The sequence below is a fragment of the Bombus pyrosoma genome, linkage group LG10, assembly GCF_014825855.1.
Source record: "Bombus pyrosoma isolate SC7728 linkage group LG10, ASM1482585v1, whole genome shotgun sequence".
Taxonomy (NCBI): domain Eukaryota; kingdom Metazoa; phylum Arthropoda; class Insecta; order Hymenoptera; family Apidae; genus Bombus; species Bombus pyrosoma.
In genome coordinates, this window is record NC_057779.1 from 7,941,580 (window position 1) to 7,962,626 (window position 21,047).

A 21,047-nucleotide genomic window follows, 5' to 3' on the forward strand; every position below is an offset into this window, starting at 1 on the left:
AATTTCGATAATCTTTTACTCTTCTTTAACATTTCTTTTTAATATTGCGATGTCAGAGAGATGTCTCTTTCTAAATGGCTGTTTCTTTATTAGAAAGACTGTAATCGTAGATTCTTGGGATTTTGATAGCGTTTAAGGAATATACAATTTATTATTAACCCTTTGCACTCTGAATTTTATTTCAATTTCGTTACCAGCAGCTGCCAATGCTTCTAAGTGTTTTATTTGAAATTTGCTTTAACCAAAAAATAAGACAATGTAAATAAATAAAGGAAGAAACAAATTCACTTAAATACCAGTTTTATTCACACTACTGTTGTATTTTGTAATTTTTTAAGTGTATGACATATCTCGAAACAATTTCCAGGATGCAATGCTACTTTTCTTTCGCACGTTTCACAAAGAAAGGTGAGAATGAAAGAATGTCGAGTGGGACTCGACAAAGGAGCTCCTGAGATGAAAACTGATGTCGAGTCACATTCGACATAGCAGTGCAAAGGTTTAATACAATTTTTATTATTCGACGAAACAGATTCCTTTCGAACTGAAGATGCTTAGAGAATGAAACCGTTAGGGAGGAAGCTCGATGTCGATGGACTAAATGTCACGCGGAATATTCGAGTTCTACGCGTTACAAGAAATTAGGCTAAAACGCGAGACATCGGTTTACAACAATACACCTTAATTCCCGTAATGAGCACGTCAGTGTACGAGGATTCACTTTGACCCTAATCTCTCTTTCTAAGTCTCTCGCATGGTACATCGTTTATTCGTTATTCAGTAACCTGAAATTTAAAATGTTGATGTAATCGAGGCCGAGAATTACGCTGACTAAATATCACTCGACGATACCTTAAATCTTTTCCTTACTTTTTATTGCTAATAAATTGCAAATAAATAAATGGGGTGATACATTGAACGAACGAGCCCGATGACTTTAACGCGATTAACGTTTATATAGTTACGACTAGTATAAGTCTTCACAATTCTACGATTCTACTTTAGGTGGAATATTACAATTTTCAAAAATTTCTATAAATTTTATTAATATAAATATAAAACTTGCATAAAGAATTGTAGCATTAAAACGAATAAATGAACGTATTATCCCTGTAATCACTCGTTTCATATTTAAAACCAGTGAGCTGTTTTTGACGAGTATACTCGTCACGAAGAAGTGGCAATATTTTGTGCTACGAGGAGGTCTGTGGGTAATAGAATTAAAAAATAAAACAATCGTTTCGTTACAATTTAGTTCTATGCTGTAAGAGCAACGCATACTGTGCGCTTGACGAGTATACTCGTCACGAAGAAGTGGCAATATTTTGTGCTACGAGGAGGTCTGCGGGTAATAAAATTCAAAAATAAAACAGTCGTTTCGTTACGATTTAGTTCTATGCTGTAAGAGCTACGCATACTGTGCGCTTGACGAGTATACTCGTCACGAAGAAGTGGCAATATTTTGTGCTACGGGGAGGTCTGTGGATAATAAAATTAAAAAATAAAACAGTCGTTTCGTTACGATTTAGTTCTATGCTGTAAGAGCAACGCATACTGTGCGCTTGACGAGTATACTCGTCACGAATAAATGACAATATTTTGTGCTACGACGAGGCCTGTCGGTAATAGAATTAAAAAATAAAACAATCGTTTCGTTACAATTTAATTCTATGCTGTAAGAGCAACGCATACTGTGCGTTTGACGAGTATACTCGTCGTCGCTTACATTTTAGGTACACGCTCTTCAAAGTTCTCAAACAGGTCGCAGCAGCTAACTGGTTAATAGAAATCTCTACGTTGCAAATGCAAATTGTAGAAATGAAAAATTGTTGTAAAATAATTTTATTGAAATAATAAAGAGTAACGAAAGTGTACCGTGTTCGATATAGAAACGAACGATCGATTATTAATTTCAAAACTAATATTTTCTAAGTTGATATTCTCTTTCTCAGCACGAACAAAAGCTCAAACTCGACAAATCAAATAGGTAAAAGACTTCCATTATAAAATCCAACCAGCTATGAATTTTTAAATGACGTAGAATGTACGTTAGCAGTAACCAGTTATCGATTTTAGGATAATGTAGAACTACATCGACAGCTGCCAATATGTTAAGAAGCAGTTTGTAATTTATAAAGATCTTTAACCAATAAAATTGTTATAAAATGGATTTAGTTGGTCAAGGTATTAGCAAGATTTATAAAAGCTTTTACAATATTTAAACGCTGTCAAAATATATACGTAGAAAAATTAAAACAAAGAACTGGTATAAAAATATCGTTAACGTTAAATACACTCGCGCTATTTGATTGTTCGTTTTACCACGTTGTTCCCCAAAAACGTATTCCTAAGTTGAAAATTCTAAACTGATATTCACGGAAAATGTAACGACGAGATGCGGGAAAGTTTTGCGTCTGACAGGAACTGTAATTGACAAGATCAAGTATAGTATAAGTATCGAATAGAAAATCTTAGTAGTAAGAAAATAGTAAGGAAAAAGAAAATGGTAAATAAGTTGCAAGACAAAGATGTTGAATTTTCCACGAAACAATCAAACTTATTTTATACGGGCAAACGCTATTAGTAGTTTTTGATACAGTAATGAACGAACCAAGAAGATATTACGTACTTTAAATTCAGCAAGATAAACTATGAAAATATGAAAATATGAAAATATATTGATCTATGTTATTGCCATTACCGTTATCATTGGCGCACTGTATCGAACGCGACGATATACGTCTACGAAACCGTACGGTAAAATGTATTTTGTCTCGTCGTTGAAACGTCGAGCGACGAGAAACGACGTATTTTAATAACATTTGTCATTTTCATTCGTCGAGGAAAAATAGAAATCGATGACACGACCCTTCTACGCGATAGGCGAGCAAGCCTCGTCTGATGGTATCCATTCTACTTATATAAAATGAAAGAACTCAAGGTGATTCTTAATTGGGATGAGTTTGACTATAGCAGGTGCCAGAACGTAAGGAAAAAGTCGATGATTTAAAGAACGATGGAACTCGACGAAGAAACGGGGCACCATGCGATTCGATTATGAATTTTTTCCTTCCTCTTTCTGCTTCTTCGACTTCCCATGGCTGAAGAAAATAAGTAAAAGAAGAAAGGTACTAAACTCGCGCTGCTGCAGACTACAGCGATACGTGTGTCGAAGGTGCGCACAAAATTCCAAGCCAATCGGACAAGTAAGTTGGACAAGTTAGTGTTGACACTTTGACTGCCACGCTGAAATCACATGTTTCGCTTAGGACGCCACGGGAGTATTTTTATTATTCAAAGCATATAATGGCAAAGTAATAATAAATTGACGATGTGAGACAACATTCTTCCCCGATGCACCGTTTATCTTATTGGTGGCCACGGGTGGACCACCGTGGCGTCTTGGTAACAGTCGATAGCGACATATTGCAACGAGACTTCGTTTACTTCAACAAACCATTCGCGTTCGTTATTTCTTTGTAAGCAAAACGTGCGGAATATATCGTTGAAACGCGTAGAAGATATTAGTAAACGGTATTTGCTCATTCTATATATAATATTAAGCTATGTTCACACTTGTAACTTCAATTATACGATTATAAAGCAGCGTGTACGATTATTTTCTAAGCTGTGTTTATAATTTTTGTTTTAGCTTTTTATTTCAAAGTATCTTCTATTTATCGGTTATGTTCAAAATGCCCTAACTGTCAATTTTTATTCAATTTTTACAATTGTAAGAAGTTTAAGCGCTCCGGTCACCGATGACCACCATGGTGTCACAGGAGAAACCGTGGCCGGTCAAAAATGCCCGTGGCAGTCAAAGCGTTAAGAAGGAAAACGCGTTTAGAAACCTTTTACACACGGAATACCTCGATTAATGTTAGAAGTTGAGGCGTAGCGTTGCGCGAGCATATTTTTACGATCGTATTTTTGAAGAAAATGTTAAAGCAAGTTTTTTCCCTTAAGCTTTGCATTTAAAACACCGTTAATCCCCTAAACCTTATAGCGTAGGTTTAGAATAACAGTTTGCATCCGATACCATTGTACGGCACTCGAGGTGGAGTGGGGCCGAGTCGACGTGAAGCGATAAAAATTTCAAGTGCCGGCGGAAAAAGTTGATATTTCGCAGCGGAGTTTCGTTAACCCTGTCGCGATCGATGCGCACACTGAAAAGGAGCGCGAGCGTAAATTCGTCGCACAATGCGCTATCATTTCAATGGACTTTTATTTGAAACGCGGCACGGTTCTTTCGTCGAAGCGGGAATAAAGCGCACGTGCCGCAAAATTAACCTACGCGAAATGAGAAAATGGTTTTACGGCCGAAGCGTGGAAACGAAGTTATTAAATAACTCGATCCCCGCGCAGAAATAGAATTTTCCAATCAAATCAGACTCGCACAAGCCAACTTCAGGTATCGATCGTGTGATTCGTACCGAACAGCTTCGCATTATGTGCGAAAGAAATCTCGCATTACGAAGTAGGATTTCGTATCTCTTTGAAAGAAAACCATCGGTTCGCCAAGAACTCCGCTATTTCGTACGGTGCAGAATGAAAGTTAGGCGAAAGAGAGTAAAGAGAAAGGTAACATAGTCGCCTTTCTCGATTTCGTGCCATTTTTTTATTACGCACTCGTTAGCTTTTAGATCGATAATCGAGGCTGTACATCTTTGAAGGTAATTTAAGGGTTCTCTTCGACAAGTGAGAAATCTGAAAGTTACTTTCTGCGAAGATTTCTTCCTTCGTAATTGTTGAGAATTGTGCATCTTAATCGCCGAAATAAAAGTAAAGGAACACTAAGGTTACACTTAGAATTCATATTAAAAAAGTTTTAGATTTATTTAATAAACGATTCCCTGGATCTTCGTCGATATACATTTGCACGCGTCTCAGCATTCTCTTCGTCTCACCACATACTTCCATACACTGATATTCACATACGTGTGTCACTACTACGCGGCCAATCTAGTCTAACACACAAAATTATACATATCTGAATAACGATAACAGAAGTCTTATGTAGTATAACGTACGGTATAATATATCTTGAAAAGATGAAATAAAACCACTTGAATGTAATCGATTTATTTCTATTTGCGAAATTATTTTTACTGGCCCGCCTTTTAATCGAAATAAATCACTTGATTATCGAGGATATGTGTTACGTTGCAGGTATTATTTTCATGAAATTTCCGCCAGTTAAATATTCCAGAGTACTGAAAATACGGTTCTGTATTCACGCAATATTCTGCATATTGGATAAAGCAAAGTCGTCCGTCAAAGCTTTGTCAGTCAAATTCCACCGGTTCTTGCGAATATCCATTTTGCCACGTGTAGTCAGAGTGAAAAAGGGATATTTTTTCTCGTGACGAACAAACCTGTCTATTTTTATTCCTAGTTTTAACCACTCTGGCTAACTATGCTCGACTTCTGTTCTATCATTTGCTCTATAAATGGGACGATTAAGTGCTCGAAGTTGTTTAATTTTCAGTATATTCGTTTCCAAAGTTGGCAATCAATTATTAGCCATGATTTAATTGAATAAATTACTTCCGCTTATTGGAAATGTTACTATCTAATAAGCAATGATCGAAGTTAACAAAAGTTGAGAAAATGTATATCAAGCGAATAACTCGGATGAATAAAATAATTTTGGACGAAGAATAGATACATTTCGTTGTATTAAAAGAAAACTGTTGTGCAACTGGATTCTCATTTTTGGAAAATTCTATCGTGCCTTTTGTTCAACACGCTGTTTCCCTCGTGACTTCTAATTGTCCGCTTAACCGGGGCAAATAATTTCAACGTTACTCTAATGACAGATATTCATTAAACAACTTGACTTATTTATTGAAATATTTGAAATGCTGGTGTGTCAAACTTTCTGAAATTTCTTATTGGCGTTTAATGAGCAATGGGACAAGCAGCGTGTAAATGAGAAAAAGCTATTAATAAAATTTTGATACACAAAAGATGTAACTATATGATGTAAGTAAAGTTTACAAGCTTTGTCCTTCGTTTTTATTAAATTTCATGCATTTAAAAAACTGCAAAAAAATTAAAGTTACGCGTTTTTAAACAAAGGTGCAAGTTTGAAGGATTTTCATCCCTATAATGTTATATCTGGACATATTAAAAATACGTGGAACCTCGATGTGAAAAAGTTTCGGATATTCTTTCGAAATAATCCCTTTCTGATGCAAAGGGATTAAAACGTGACAAAATATTACAATTGATACAGAGCAAACAACAAAGGTTAAACAATGATTTTAACGGAACTAAAAGTTAACATCATGGCGAGGTAAAAAGGGAAAATATCGTCATTTAAAATATCATAGAATTATTTCCATTTGATTCCACATTTTGATTTCTCGATTTACCAAACATTTGTTCCGTACATCTATCGAAATTTAAAGTAGATCTTAGTTTAATTTAATCGCCGTTGCTTCCAATTAACTATAAGAAATAAACAAAGTCATTATTTGTCAAGAGATAGTAAATTGACCAAAGTGAAATTCATGGAAATGGTTTCAATAAAAAGATATATATTTGAACGTTTGTAAAAGAAAAATTTACATACCGAGATATTACGTGAAAAGATGAACATTTCAAGCAACAAAAAGATACTTTAATTATCCACCGTCATATTTATTTCAATATCGAGCTTATAATATCATATCGTCTTTCCTCGCAAACATCGCTTTGCACACGATAAAACTTTTATTGCGCCAACTTCCATCACCTTTTATTCGAACATAAAATATTTCGGTATCTGAACGTGCCCCTTTATTAAAACGCTATTTTTCTTTATGTCGCGTCTCTCTTTAACTTCACTCGCTCTACTTCGTTGTAACGTCGCGCAGAAATCTTCCTGAAATAAATAAATTTCACTAGCTACCACATAATCAGCCCATTTTATCCCGTTGAAACCTAAAAATACAGCTACTTTTACTTCAAAAAAATCACGTAAATTTCGCGTTTCCATTCGTATTCGAACCATTTTACCATTTGCTTTACCAACAAATTTTAATTCCTGGAATATCATTGACATTTCTTCGAGATATAACACAATGCACTTTATCCTATAAAGCCTTCTCAGCTCGAATAACACGAACCGTACTATGTACATGCAGTATATCCTCTCATCGTGAGCAAGCTGACTTAAGTGAGAACATCTGAAAGCCCCACTCTCCATTCGCATGAAAAGCAGCAATCTTCTTTCGACCCTCCGAACCGTCGTGTTATTTCAGATCTGATTCTACTCCACTAGTTTCTTTCTCAACAAAGGACTCGTGGGTAATCTCGTTTGCCGGCTGTTCCGATCGAATTCAATCATGCTAATCGTGACAGGGGAAACACAGCTCAGGACAGCCTCTATCCACGAATCTGTGAAACTGTTTGATGTAACAACTTCTGAGAAAACAATTCGCACGGAACGGAGTTAACGAGAACCTATTCTTGGTTGGCAAACGTTGTTTTAGCGGTACAATCAATGCTGAATCGTAGCTGCTACCTGTACGCGTATACTGTTTGAGTTGTTAACTGCAATTTGTCGCAGTCTCGCCGTTTCTCGGAAAACGGTCACCGAGTATTGTCGTTGATTATGCGAGTATTCAGTTTATGATCGAACCGAAGCCCGAACGATCGCTTTTGTCGCGTAGAATATTTTGGGAAAATGTATTTCTTATTCTTCTACCTTTTTATTCGTATTCTTTCTTTGTAATTTTATTTAGTTGTCCGAAAAGTGTCTTTCTTTTACGGACACGTCTTTTACAACGACGCATCTTTGTACAAATATTTTTCTTTTTTTTTATTTATTTTAGACTATTTACAATCAATTCTCATTGAGAATTATAAGTAAATTCTTTTGGCGTGGTACTGTAACTTGGATTATAATAGTTTATAGTTTATATATGTTTGATTCCAGTTGAATCTAATGTTTATACAAATATGAAACATAATCTGTCGAATGTTATGATCTTTAAAGTAATCTTGATAAAACAAAATGGATAAGCGAATTCATTACTTTACTAATAATTACGCTTCTTTTTATAAGATTTATTTTGTCGTATTTAGGAGACAAACTCTCCAATGTCTGTCACATACTTCGGAGAAATTGTGGAATTTTTATTTCAGTTTATCACTTTTTACGAAATGTTCTGAACTGGTTGGAAGCTCGTGGAATATTCGTTTAATTTCGACTTGTTTCGAATTCTTTATCCAAATTTGTAATATTATGGAATTGTATCGGTACATTTCGCTGATTATTCGAGAGGAAATTTATATAATAGTACGAGGAAGGCTGACATAATTGTTACTTTTCCCATATGAAATACTTTTACGAAATTTTACGAATATTCTGTAATGCGTTTGCATGGAAATTTATAAACAGTTCGAAACACAAATGACTAGTGCAGCTGCTACTACAAAGGGATAAAGCATTTTTATAAAATCTCGCAAAATTGTTCTGCTATTTTTTATATCATCTGTTTAAATAGAAAATCGTAGGTACGTCTACAGAGCAGCCTACAAGCTACTGCCTTTATAACTCTGGGTATTTTTGAGAAATTTTATTGAATGTTACGTGTCCCATAATTCGTTTGATTAAAGATTTTTCATACTATCGATGGAACCTGAAAATTCTAATTTTCTCAGACGAGATAGTTTCGAAAAATTCCATACAATATTTACTCATGCTAATATATTCTGCGATTCGTTCGAATAAAAAGTTTGTAATACGAACGAAGCAGCAAGTACTAGTCTTGTCACGTAAAATAGCTTTCAAATGTTTCGTAGAATTTTATTAATTTCGGTATATCCTGCAATTCGTTCGAATATTTATAGATACCTAAATATAATTATATATTTGGTATATCATCTTTACATAAACAAAAAGGAAGTAAAAAAGTTGACCGTGCTGAAAAAAAAGCTCATTAATCGTTTCGTTCCTATGCAGAAGCGTCCGTTTACTGCATCAAAATGATGAACAGAGGAAAACATTTCCTATTCTATTGACAAAAGTTCGAAGACGTGCTCCGACAACCACCCACGCAAACAGGTCGAGAGAATCTCATTGCAACTATTCTCACGTTCCGATCGAATTCATTGTTTGACGAAACAAAACACGCGGATAGTGAACCATCCTCTGTCATTAATTCACTTTGCCTTTGCAATCGGTTCTTCGATATTAGTTTGACTGGCAATTTTCAACGCAGCGTAATGTGTATCTGTATGCGAATTGCCTGTAATGATCGCCCTCGACGTTCCAACTGACAGTGTGTGACGTGTATTATAGCTAAGCTGTTCTATGCTTAAATCAGTGTAATTGATATCTACAGTAACTGAAACAAATAGATTCGTATAACTACAGTGAGGAAGAAAAATGCGTGGATAAGGGCGAGTGGCGGTAAAGGCAATGAAATATTACTGTTTAGAAAAGTACTGTCCTGATTCTCTATTTTTAGTCATTTAAATTAGACTTAAGACGTTTTCACTTATTCGTTATTTCTTAGCATCGACCCTGCTCGATTATATCTTTCTTATAATCCGTCGTTTCCTCATCCGTTCCAAATCAAATTGCGACGGATCGAAGAATGTATAGAGAGTTTGCCGAAGGGTCCTCGAAAGAGAAGCACATCAATTAAGAGGATTGTTTCGTTTGGTTGCAGCCGATGCTCGCTGAAACGAAACGCGGTGGCGCCAGCGGGGCCGATGAGGGAGAAGAAGATGGAGTGGAATATTACAGGCTCAGGTCGTTTTCCATAACAGCGAATGGGGTCTATAACCTCGGCGATTCGCTGAAGAGCCGACGTAGCAAGAGTATCAACAGCGTCACATCCTCTGGCACTAGCTGCAGCAGCACCAGGGAGGCCAGGTTATTGAGGTGAGAATAAATCAGTGTATAAAGCACATGTCGCGCATATCCATTATACATGGAACGTTGTTCGACCATAACAGCGGCTATAACAAACGGTTAAAACGCGTGACAAAGGCTAGACACACATTAGGCATAGAATGTCGAGACTTTTGTTGAAACAAAGGAAACCTATACGTAACACATACCGCTGTGTAAAGCTGTTGGAACATTGCACAGGGGTAAGGACAACGTTTCCTCTCTCTTTTGCACGTCGTCACGCGATGCTATATATAGTGGGAAAACGTTACGTGTATATTCTTCGAACACTTACTATGGGAAAATGCTATGCGTATATTCCTTGAACACCTGTCGTGGAAAAGCGTCATATGTATATTCTTTGAACACATATCATGGAAAAATGTTACGCGCGCATTCTTTGAACATTTACTATGGGAAAATGTTATGCGTATATTCCTTGAACACCTGTCGTGGAAAAGCGTCATGTGTGTATTCTTTGAACACATATCATGGAAAAATGTTACGCGCGCATTCTTTGAACATTTACTATGGGAAAATGCTATGCGTATATTCCTTGAACACCTGTCGTGGAAAAGCGTCATGTGTTTATTCTTTGAACACATATCATGGAAAAATGTTACATGTGTATTCTTTGAACATTCACTATGAGGAAATGTTATGTGTATATTCCTTGAACACCTGTCGTGGAAAAGCATCATGTGTATATTCTTTGAACGCATATCATGGAAAAATGTTACATGTGTATTCTTTGAACATTCACTATGAGAAAATGCTATGCGTATATTCCTTGAACACCTGTCGTGGAAAAGCGTCATGTGTATATTCTTTGAACGCATATCATGGAAAAATGTTACATGTGTATTCTTTGAACATTCACTACGAGAAAATGTTATGTGTATATTCCTTGAACACCTGTCGTGGAAAAGCGTCATGTGTATATTTTTTGAACATTTACTATGGGAAAATGTTATGCGTATATTCTTTGAACACCTGTCGTGGAAAAGCGTCATGTGTGTATTCTTTGAACACATATCATGGAAAAATGTGCGAATATTCTTTGAACGCTTATCAGGGAAAAACTTTATGTGTGTATTTCTATTGCACGTAATTGCGTTTTACGTAAAAATATTTTTTAATTTCATTGATTGGTTGTCACGATTATATTGGTAAAACTTAAAACCAATCTGAAAAAATATACAGATACGAAATACAAGATATAGAAGATATCTATATAGAATTTCAGATTAGTTTCAAGTTTTATCGATATAATCGCGACAGCCGACTAATGAAATTTCAAAATATTTTTCTATAATACGCAATTACGCAGAGTATAAATATACACGTAACATTTTTCATTGATACACAGGATATCTATCAGCATATGCCGACAAATACACGAGCTTATTTTTATAATTGTATCAAGTCTGTCAAAAGTACTTAGTCTTCCCCTGCTCTTGTTCCGTTTCAATATTATTCCTCCGGCAATCTGTCAGATTTACAAGGTAGACATTTACACGTGGCATAGCACAGACCGTGTTATACGTCAGATGAATTTGACTTGTAGATGAATCTTGCACTACGATTCGTACTGTACGTGGATCATCCGTCACGCATGTGTATGTATGCAGCTGCGTTTACGCTAAAAACTACCATCCCCTTGAAACTATTATATCTACTTATCGATATTACGACACGAAGTACCATTTGTCACGAATAGCAGCAACAGCAAGTAGGTCGATCTACGTGAGAACCTGCTAATACGATAACATACATCACGTCCAAAATAGCATAATATCCTGCCATAATGTGCATACTATCTCAAGTTAAATGACACGCTATATCGTGTACTGCTTCCTCGGACTTATCTTTCCTCGAAGATGCCCTTGAAGAATAGCGCCCAACGTAGGTAAAGGCATAAAAGACGCAATAAAAAATCAGGGCAGATTTCCTCTTACAAAACGTCCATGGAAATGCTGTCCTCTGTGTCGTACGCGGTTCTTTGTTCAAGAAAGCTAACTCATAAATTCCAAATCCTTGTCCCCTCGTGCTATTACACACATATCGGGCTTACGATACGTCGATTGCCATTAGGGGAACCATCGCTGTTGTAAAACTTTCGCAAGAAAGTCGATTGATAAGTTCTGGGCATGCGCCATTTCTTAAGAAAATACGTAATCCTTAAAGCGCAGCTGACTTGCCTCTCGCTTCCATATTTTCTCTCGACCGCACAATATTTTCAATAGTTGTACGGAATACAGTACGTCTGACCGATTTCTACCAGCTTCGAATATATCGCCTATATCGATCTTCCGGACGAACATTTTGCCGTACGTGTAACCGCCGCGCAATCTTCGTTTCCTAGATATTCGCAAAAGCCTTTAATTAAATTCAGTTTTCATTTACAATCCATTCTGGCATACACGTGGGTAACCGGATTTTTATTACCTGAATCAAACTGGCCAGAAACCAACTAAAGTCGTTCAAAATTTAATCCGTTCGTGCTGACCATCCTCGACGCTAACGCGACCCGATTTTTATTTCACGCGATCTTTTAAGCTTATCGTAAATTCGATTAGTACCAATTATTGTTATTTACAGATGCATCGTCGTATATTGTCAAACGTGTTTCTATCCGTTAGTGACAACGTAAACCCGTGCGTGGTTATCGTTAGATTACATGCGACGAACATGTATACGTATCTGCTGACTCTAACTATTAGTACACGCTACGTACGTGACGAACAGACAGATAAGACACGGCGCAAACAATTCGCACATCGGTAGATTCATTGAAAATTATTTCACGTTGCTGGTCGCTGCTCTAGCCCAACCCATAGCCCACTCATCCTCTTTCTGCTCCTTTTTTTCTTCGTTTGAACAACGTTAAGAACGGCTATCTCTTTCATCGACAAGTTACACGTAGATTGAACTATATAAAAATACAAACATAAAATGTAATATAAATTGTATCGCAGTTGTATCACAGTTAGATAGTCAGCGAATACAAGTTGTTCGGAAAATAGATGTTAATAAGATATTTCAAGATCGTCGAAATGGGCGGCACTTCCCTGTCTAATTACCACATTTTCTCCAAAACTTCAGTAATATCGTTACAAGCACCGAGGTAATTTCTCCTTTAATTCTACCATTTGCATACAATGACGGGAAATCGCTTGCGTCCGAAAGTGCTACGAACAGCTTTTCATTTCGCCAGGGTCGATTCGTAAGAATGGACTAACTGAACTTTCCAGCGCCAGCGTTGCAGTCGCCAGATATTTCGACCTCGATCCTCGACGTCTGCCACTCGTCTTCCTCTCGTCGAGCAATTAACAACCGCGTAATTACCGTCGAGCAATTACAGCCGACGCGCGGTGTCGGTGAAACGAGCGGAGGCCGAAAGATTCTCCGCGGTTACGGCTCTACTTAAACGAATTAAAGGCCCTTTCTTGCGCTCCTCTGTCTCTCGCGTTCGTCTCGTGTAATTCCGGCGCGGCGGTGTCTGTTCGTCGAGTCCCAAAAGGTTATCCCGTGCCGCGAGACGATCGCACGGCCGATGAAACAAGACGCAATCTCGGCAAGTGCTCTTCCGCGAGAAAAAATGCCGAGAATTATGAGCAGCGCCGGTCGACCACCGCTTGAACGCAGCGAGGTGTAAACGGGTGTACGCGTTGCTGATGGGACAGGATGCAACACGAGGCGATCCCTGATGAGAAAATAAGAATAAAGTATATGGAACGGAATATTTTGGTCCTCAGTTCTCGCGAAAATTGACTTTGGATAATTCGTCCGATATATTGTGTTGGCAACTAAGTGATTGCGGATTTTGTCAACATCACCTAATGACAGAACCCGCAATCACTTAGTTGCCAACCCAATATTCGACGTAGCTGTGTGTACGTGAATTGGATTGCAGCTACCGAACAGGCGCGAGTAAGCGATTAGAAGAAGGTTGTGGTACGTGCGAGAATAAGCGAGAAGCGTTGAATATGATTCTTTCGTTTAACGCTTGGTTTTTAGTAAAACACGAGCACGCTAAATTTTCAAATTCATTTTTTCTCGGAAACAGGGCGTCTTAGGGATAAATTTTATTTTCCACGCGTACAACAATATACTAGCAATACACTACTGACTTATTTTCGTCCATTTAATCGGAAATCAGCCGCGTCCGAATACTTTTTCTCCAGAAAGTATACCTCGGACGAAAGAATTTTACTGCACGTTTTCTTCTTGTTTCTTCGCAAAGAATCAGCCCATAGCCGCGTGCACGTTGAACCGCGCCCTGTATATTTTCAGGCAGTTTTCAACTTTCATATTTCGCTGATACTTCGGAAACAAACAAGTTGTTAAAAAAAAAAAGTGCAAACAATTTTAGTTTCGCGTTTCCCTTTCCGTGGAACGTAGCCTGAAATTTCTCTGGTAAAATATATTTTTCCCGGAACGTGATATTCCAAAAATTGTTCCAACCATTCGCGTTCCGCTTACGTACGCGACACGAGTAAACTGCTTCTAATACGATTAGAAGATAGCGAATCGGCAGAACAGTCGGAAATAGCGGCGTCGTTGCAGCGGGTATTAGCTTCTAAAAAGAAATAGAAGAATGTCCAGGAAATGAGGATGGCAGAGGTATGGGGCGAGTGACAGAAAATCGAAGGAAGACACGCCGGGAATTGTGCAAGCTGACAGGAAAGCCTCGTATTTGTCAGAAATAGGGGTGGCTTTTTCCCTTTGCCGCGCAAGGCGCGCTTCCTGTTGGCAGTGCGTTCTCTCGAAACCGGAAAATTACGGTGAATCTGCCGCTGATGTCGGGCCGAATAAAATAAAAAAAGAACGCAGACTCGACCAAATTTCGGCAAATTTCCATTCAAACGTAAATGTTTCGAACGTTTAAACGATTTTGCCTCTGAAACGTATATCCCGTGCCTGTAAATATACGCTACGCCGCTTTAATTATTTCAAATCTCTTCTTTTCTTTTTCCCTTCCGGCGTGTATCTCCGCTTGGCAAATAATTATTTTCGGGATATTTAGAAAAGCGTGCATGTAATATCGTTAAAATGGGTTAAAAATATTCTCAAGTTTTCAAAAATAACGAACATCGATTTACGGAATGTCGAAATCTTATCGAATAAAGATAACTCGTGATAACTTTTTCCTCCGCGTTTCTTCGCCAATTTCACAAAGATCCGAAGAAAAAAAATGTAATTTATAACGTACATATGAAAAATCAGGAGAGAAGAGAAGAAGTGCGATGCGTTGTTGGTGTATCGTGGAGACTTAAACTGACGTCATGTTATATTCACGAAGGTCGTTTCAATTTCATAAAAATGAAAGATAAAACGGTAGAATGATAATACCTGCAGAAATAGAACAGACTGCGATAAAGCGACCTGAGGCTACTAGCTTTTGCTTTTATACCTCGTTACGACTGCACATGTGTACGTTTATATTCGTTTACTTATGTAATTAAACGTTCTTCGGCGAGTTTCCTCTTTCCTTTAATAGCTTGGAAAATCTACCGAAATCGTCAGACGTCAGATTCTTCGTCAGAGATCGTAGCAAGTGAAACGCGATTTGTTCCAAGCAGACCGTCCGATTAAGCGTATTCTTGTTCCACTGAATTCTTCGCTTAACGTTCCTTTGAAGAATCACGTGCATTGCGATAGAATTTACCGGTGAATTTATCGATTTAACGCAAGAAGATTGCGACGTCGACGTGGACTGACAACGCGTCGAATCTTCAGATTATTTTTCCATAGAACACAAGGAACACCGTGTATCATATGCTTTACGAATACTGGAAAATTCGAAAATAGAACGCAAGCTAAATCGATCGCACGAAACTATCTCGACAGCGACAGTAGAACACGCTACAGTCTCTGCTTGTTTCCAAAATTTATGCAACAAATCCTAAAACCCTTGAAGACTCACACCAAACAAATAATAATCTGCCAACGAAACTAAAATCCGTGCTTCCTGTTCGGTGAACTTCCTTCTATTCCCCCGACGAGAATACAACGACGCTGAACGTAAAAAGACCGACGACGATGCAGACGAGTAAGACGATGAACTCTGTTTTTCTGATGTCGTCGATCGATACGAGTTTCAGAGTCAGCCACATATTCACCGCACGCTTTTCTATCTATGATGTTTCAGCTCGGCGTCACAGCTTTCAGGCATGGAAGCAGAGGAAGACACGAGCAACGAACGAGTGGCCACTTATAAAGTCGGCATGCTGGGTGCATCCGGGGTTGGGAAAACCGCCCTCACCGCCCAGTTCACCACCAGCGACTATATTTGCGCCTATGACACTTCCCTGGGTGAGTGTACGTCGCGTTCCCTTGTTTTCCATGGTTGCAGTAATATCGACGTTTTTATTCGTAAAAGTAGACTGCGAACGTTCGTGGGGGAAATTTCATTTACGGCAGAAGAGGGAGTCAAAAAATGCTCGCTTCTTGCACCTCCGCGGTGATGCGATGGGAAAGTTGAAACAGATGAGCGCGAAGATAAAAAAGAAGTGGCAGTGGTCAAACTTTATCTTCGTCTTCTTCAGGTACCGATCCATCTACGAAATGACTCTGGAAATTCAGCCGGCAAATCGGTGGAAGTTTAGCATCGAGGAAATCCGATGCGAACAGCGATCAACCACAAGTTCATCAACTTTCCACCGACTTTCAATGGGCTTGCAACGCGCGAACAAAATATTTTCAATTAACTACGGAACCGCTAGAATTTTATCTCGAATTTTATCTCGATGGAACCCGTCGTTGATAGGTCGTACCTCGATCCGATATTTTTCGTAGTCGATGGAATAGGACGCTGATGCGATTTGCCATTCAAAGTGCCCATTCCGAACACGTCCAAGCTGTCGGTCGCAATGCAGCAAACTTCTATCTATCTGTTTACGCGTTCGAGCTAATAACATCTCTGATTATTCCGATGTCTGTCACGCTCCGTAGTTACTTCAAACGAAAGTGTTTTACGCTAATTCTATTTCTGCGCCGAGTGCAATTCGTTCGTGACACTCGACGCATACGTATACGGATACAGGTTGAACGAGCATACTGTTGGCTATTGTTCTCGGGCGCCAGAAACCTCGTGATACTCGGGATTTGCTCGATTTTAAACTCCGATTGATTTATCAGCAGAATCTCCGAAGGATTATTACGTCGATTTAGATGAATAATCATTTTGTGGCTGGGTGAGAATTCGAGGAAAATTAGGATTAAGTGTAAGGTATCTCTTTTTCGTTTTTCTTTTTCAAGTTTCCCATCGTATTTGGGGTAAAGTAGTAATGACATTTTTTCTTTCTCTTCTTAAGTGGCCTGCAAGAACTTTCGTTCGCCAGCAGACCCAGAAAATGACCATTTTGTGAACATCCTCTTTTGGAAGTGCAAAAATGCACGGAACATATATAGCGTGTAAAAATATACAAAATATTATTCAAAGTATGGTATTATAACATTTAATAAGTGAAACCAAATTCTTGCTTGGGTTTCATATATTTTTTTTTTTTTTTTTTTTTTTTTGGTTGTCAAATTTTTAGTTTAGTTGATAAAAATGTCTCAAAAATGTTGACGACCCCCTTTTTTAGGTCGACCAAGTACCGGAAGATTGTACAGCGTGTGCGAATAGCTGTTACAAAATGAAAATAAAAGGAACGTAAATAAAAACAGTTTTTAGTTCGACTGTGCCTTCAATGGATATAAATTCGAGAAAAACTTTGGCAAAAGTTTCATGTAAATTAGACGCAGTTAGAAACGTTAGAAACTTTATGTAAAACCTGAGTCGACATTTTCCAACGACGTGTATGGCTAAAAGTAAAATCATAAAATCGTAAGGAAAGGAGAGACGCGTGTTAGGGCAAAAATTCTGATTAAAAAAATATTTGTGTTCCATATAAAGCGATATCGAAATTGGAAACAAAAGAACGGAAAAGGAGAAAATATCGGAAAGACCTGGAATTTGCAAAATGTTTTGTGCCCTTTGTCAACAGCGACCAAATCGCATTGTTAGATATAACCCACTTTTCACTGCGTCGCAGGATTTGCTGACCCGATTTGCAAAAACGCGAATGAATTCGTTATCAAGCAGGAAACGCTACTTTCACGGAATAAACGCAAAAATACTGATAATGAGCGAAAGAATAATTACGCAGCTATTTCTTTAATGTCTGATATTTAGTATTTTATATTAGTTTGATCGAAGATTAAACGGTAACTTAAAAAGAATGAATCGAGAAAGAAGATCAACAATTAACGTCCTATCCGTTCTATTAAAATGCAAATGTACAGGGTCTTGTAAATGGCAAGTTTCTTCTGTCTCAGTCTCTCCTTCCCCTATTCTCTTCTCTTTTCGCATACGTGTTCTTCACGTATTATTTGCTTCCTGTTTGTATTCTAATGGGAATTTCTTTCCCGTGCAGCGAATAAATAAATAAATAAACGTAATCTTAGTATGATATTTTAAGCTTATTATGATTTTATTTACGACATTATAACGCTGGACCGTGCATTTCTTGTTTCAAAATTTCAACTTCTAAACATTCTGGAATCAAATATTATTTAGATAATTTTTCACTCTGTTGTCTATCCTGTTTTTAGAATAAAAAATATTGCCTCGTTTTTCACCATAAAATGAACCGTCTGATTAACTCTAAAATGAAGGGAAAAGAGAAAAAAAGGAAAAAGGTCATAATTTTCCAGTGTATTTATTTTCGTTTTATGGCACAGAAAAGAATTAGCTATTTGTTTTGAAACGATTTTTTTGAAATTACGTATCTGAGACTATTTCGTCCGTTGGAAAAAATAAAGTCTTTTCCTTTTTTTTCCTTTTTCCTTTGTTTACATCCAATGAAACAAACATAGGAATATCATATTAATCGAGTGTCATATTTTAATAAGGGATTTCGCTAAATTCGCGCTTTAAAGGTTTAAAGTGTCAAACGTTACGCTTAATCGAGTTTCGCAGAAAAGAATCGCGCGAGCAACTGCACAGTTTGTTACGCGATTTTAATTAACTTCCAATCCGGAAGCGTTACTTTTGTAAACGCGTCGGCTGCCCTTGAACCGTTCACCTGTGCACGTAATTAACATGTTCAATACCGTGGAATATTTAGAGTTGCCGTTGAAAAAATGAACGAGCGGCTTGACAGAAATATTTTTAATTAAAGCCAGCCCGGGGTCTAGTTATTATTGAACAAAGCGATGCAAAACCTGCGGACAAAGGAAATTTCAAAATTGTAGAATCAATGACTGTGCACGTGAAAACATTTTTCGTTTTCGGCTCTTCCTTCCCAAGTTGTTTTTCTTTTTTCTTTCCTCCTCATACGTGACGAGCAGCTGTCAAAATAGAAATTTTATTTCTAAAAATTATATTCGAAGATGAATGTCGTAGCTGGTCTTGACGAGTATACTCGTCACGAAGAAACGACAATACTTTGTCTTACGACAAGCCCTAATAAAATATAGAAACAATCATTTCGTTACAACTTAATTCCATGTTATAACAGTCACGCGTACTCTGTGCTCGACGAGTATACTCGTCGTCGTACACATTTTACGTACACGCTTTTCAATATTCTCAAACGGTTCTCGCAACTGGTTAACGTATTACACGTATTTTTATATTTAGTTAAGATTATCAAATATTTCCAGATACGTTTCTACGTTGATATATTTAAGCAAATATAATACCAAAAATATTATGCAAATTATGTAATACGCGTAGGCGAAACGCAACACGATATCGCAATGAGTAATTTTCAACCGTCGGTTTGATTTGTTTCAGACGAGGAATACGGACAGAAAAGTGTTTCCGTGATGCTCAATGGCCAAGAAACAGAATTAGAAATCATAGATCACCCCACGGCGGAGATGTCGGTAAGCTTAATTACGTAATTACGATAAAACCCCCTTTATCCGACACGGTCCACTAATTCTACCTACCCCTTTCTTCGCTGTTTATTCATTCGTATAATCGGAATTAATTTTCATATAACATTTCAGGAAGTGAACCAAATGGGCTCCTCTCCCTCGTAAGGCAAAAACATTTATTCGTGCGAGCGTGTAAGGCACCTGAACTCGGACAACAGGAATTAACACTAGAACTACCGGTAGTTAACACGAAGCTATTTCTACCAAAACCAGTGAAAATGACTGATCTTTAAAAAATACGTAATAATAGAATATTTGTATATTTATCGATTCGTTACTTTCTTACAGAAAGAATTCCATGTCATGTAGTACATTTTTGGTATTATTAATCCATCTGGGACCATGATCGACCTAAAGGAGGGTTCACGCATTTATAAAATTGTAGAACCAGTCATTTCGAGTGCTGTGGCATTTCTAGCGTTAGCATCTAGCGATCTAGCGATCGACCCGGAATTTTCCTGATAACCGATATCGTCATATCGAATGATAATAGTTTGAAAAACGTGTGGGAGGTTGTACAAAGCGAGGAAACTGGTTAATTAGGGTTCGATAAACAGATTGCAGGACCCTTTTACACTTTGTCAGGTACCAGGCATTTTCACTGGTATTGCTATAAGTAGCCTAGACACGAAATTATTTTCAGTTTGATTACATAAAAAAGAAAATAAAATTCATTGTATTATTCTTTTAGTTGTCGTTGCGAAAGTCATTACATCATTGCGAGGGAAAAATATAACATAAAGCAGGAATTTTAAAATAAAATTGTAAAACCAGTCGATTTGACTGGTGTGGTAGTTCTACTGTTAAGAAACAACACGTTCTATAAATCCGACGATCCGATAACATTACTACGAATAAACGAACATCTTTATTTATTTAATTATACATATACAAATACTCTGTACACCACTTTTTCGCTGCGTTTCTATTCTCTTCCATTTCTTCTTGTTTTTATCTTCTTCGGCCGCATTCATCACGCAGCGTCCCTACCCTCGGATTTCTGCGGCTAAAGGTCTAGCTTGCTTATTAAAATTGGCGGACTTATTTCTACTCGACATCGTATTACCTTTATCTCGATGGAAACACGCGGGATTATATTGTACATCTAATTTGCTGCGAGTTGTAAAAGAAAAAAGGAAAGGAACGCGAGGTGAAGGGTGTAGTAGAATCTTGATAAAATTGAACTTTCTTCTCTCTTGAAAGAAAATTTCGTTTAATCTTTTAT

At 37.5% G+C, this 21,047-nt stretch overlaps 1 protein-coding gene across 5 annotated transcripts in view; it reads left to right on the forward strand.

Moving 5' to 3' along the window:
* Nucleotides 1-21,047, forward strand: part of LOC122571389 (GTP-binding protein RAD-like) — a 79,917-nt gene that overhangs the window by 49,183 nt on the left and 9,687 nt on the right. For all 5 annotated transcript variants that reach the window (XM_043735070.1, XM_043735069.1, XM_043735071.1 and 2 more), the window contains 3 exons: nt 9,666-9,880; nt 16,044-16,207; nt 19,677-19,768. In XM_043735070.1, the coding sequence (XP_043591005.1) occupies nt 9,666-9,880; nt 16,044-16,207; nt 19,677-19,768 (471 nt within the window). The remainder of the gene's footprint in view (nt 1-9,665; nt 9,881-16,043; nt 16,208-19,676; nt 19,769-21,047) is intronic.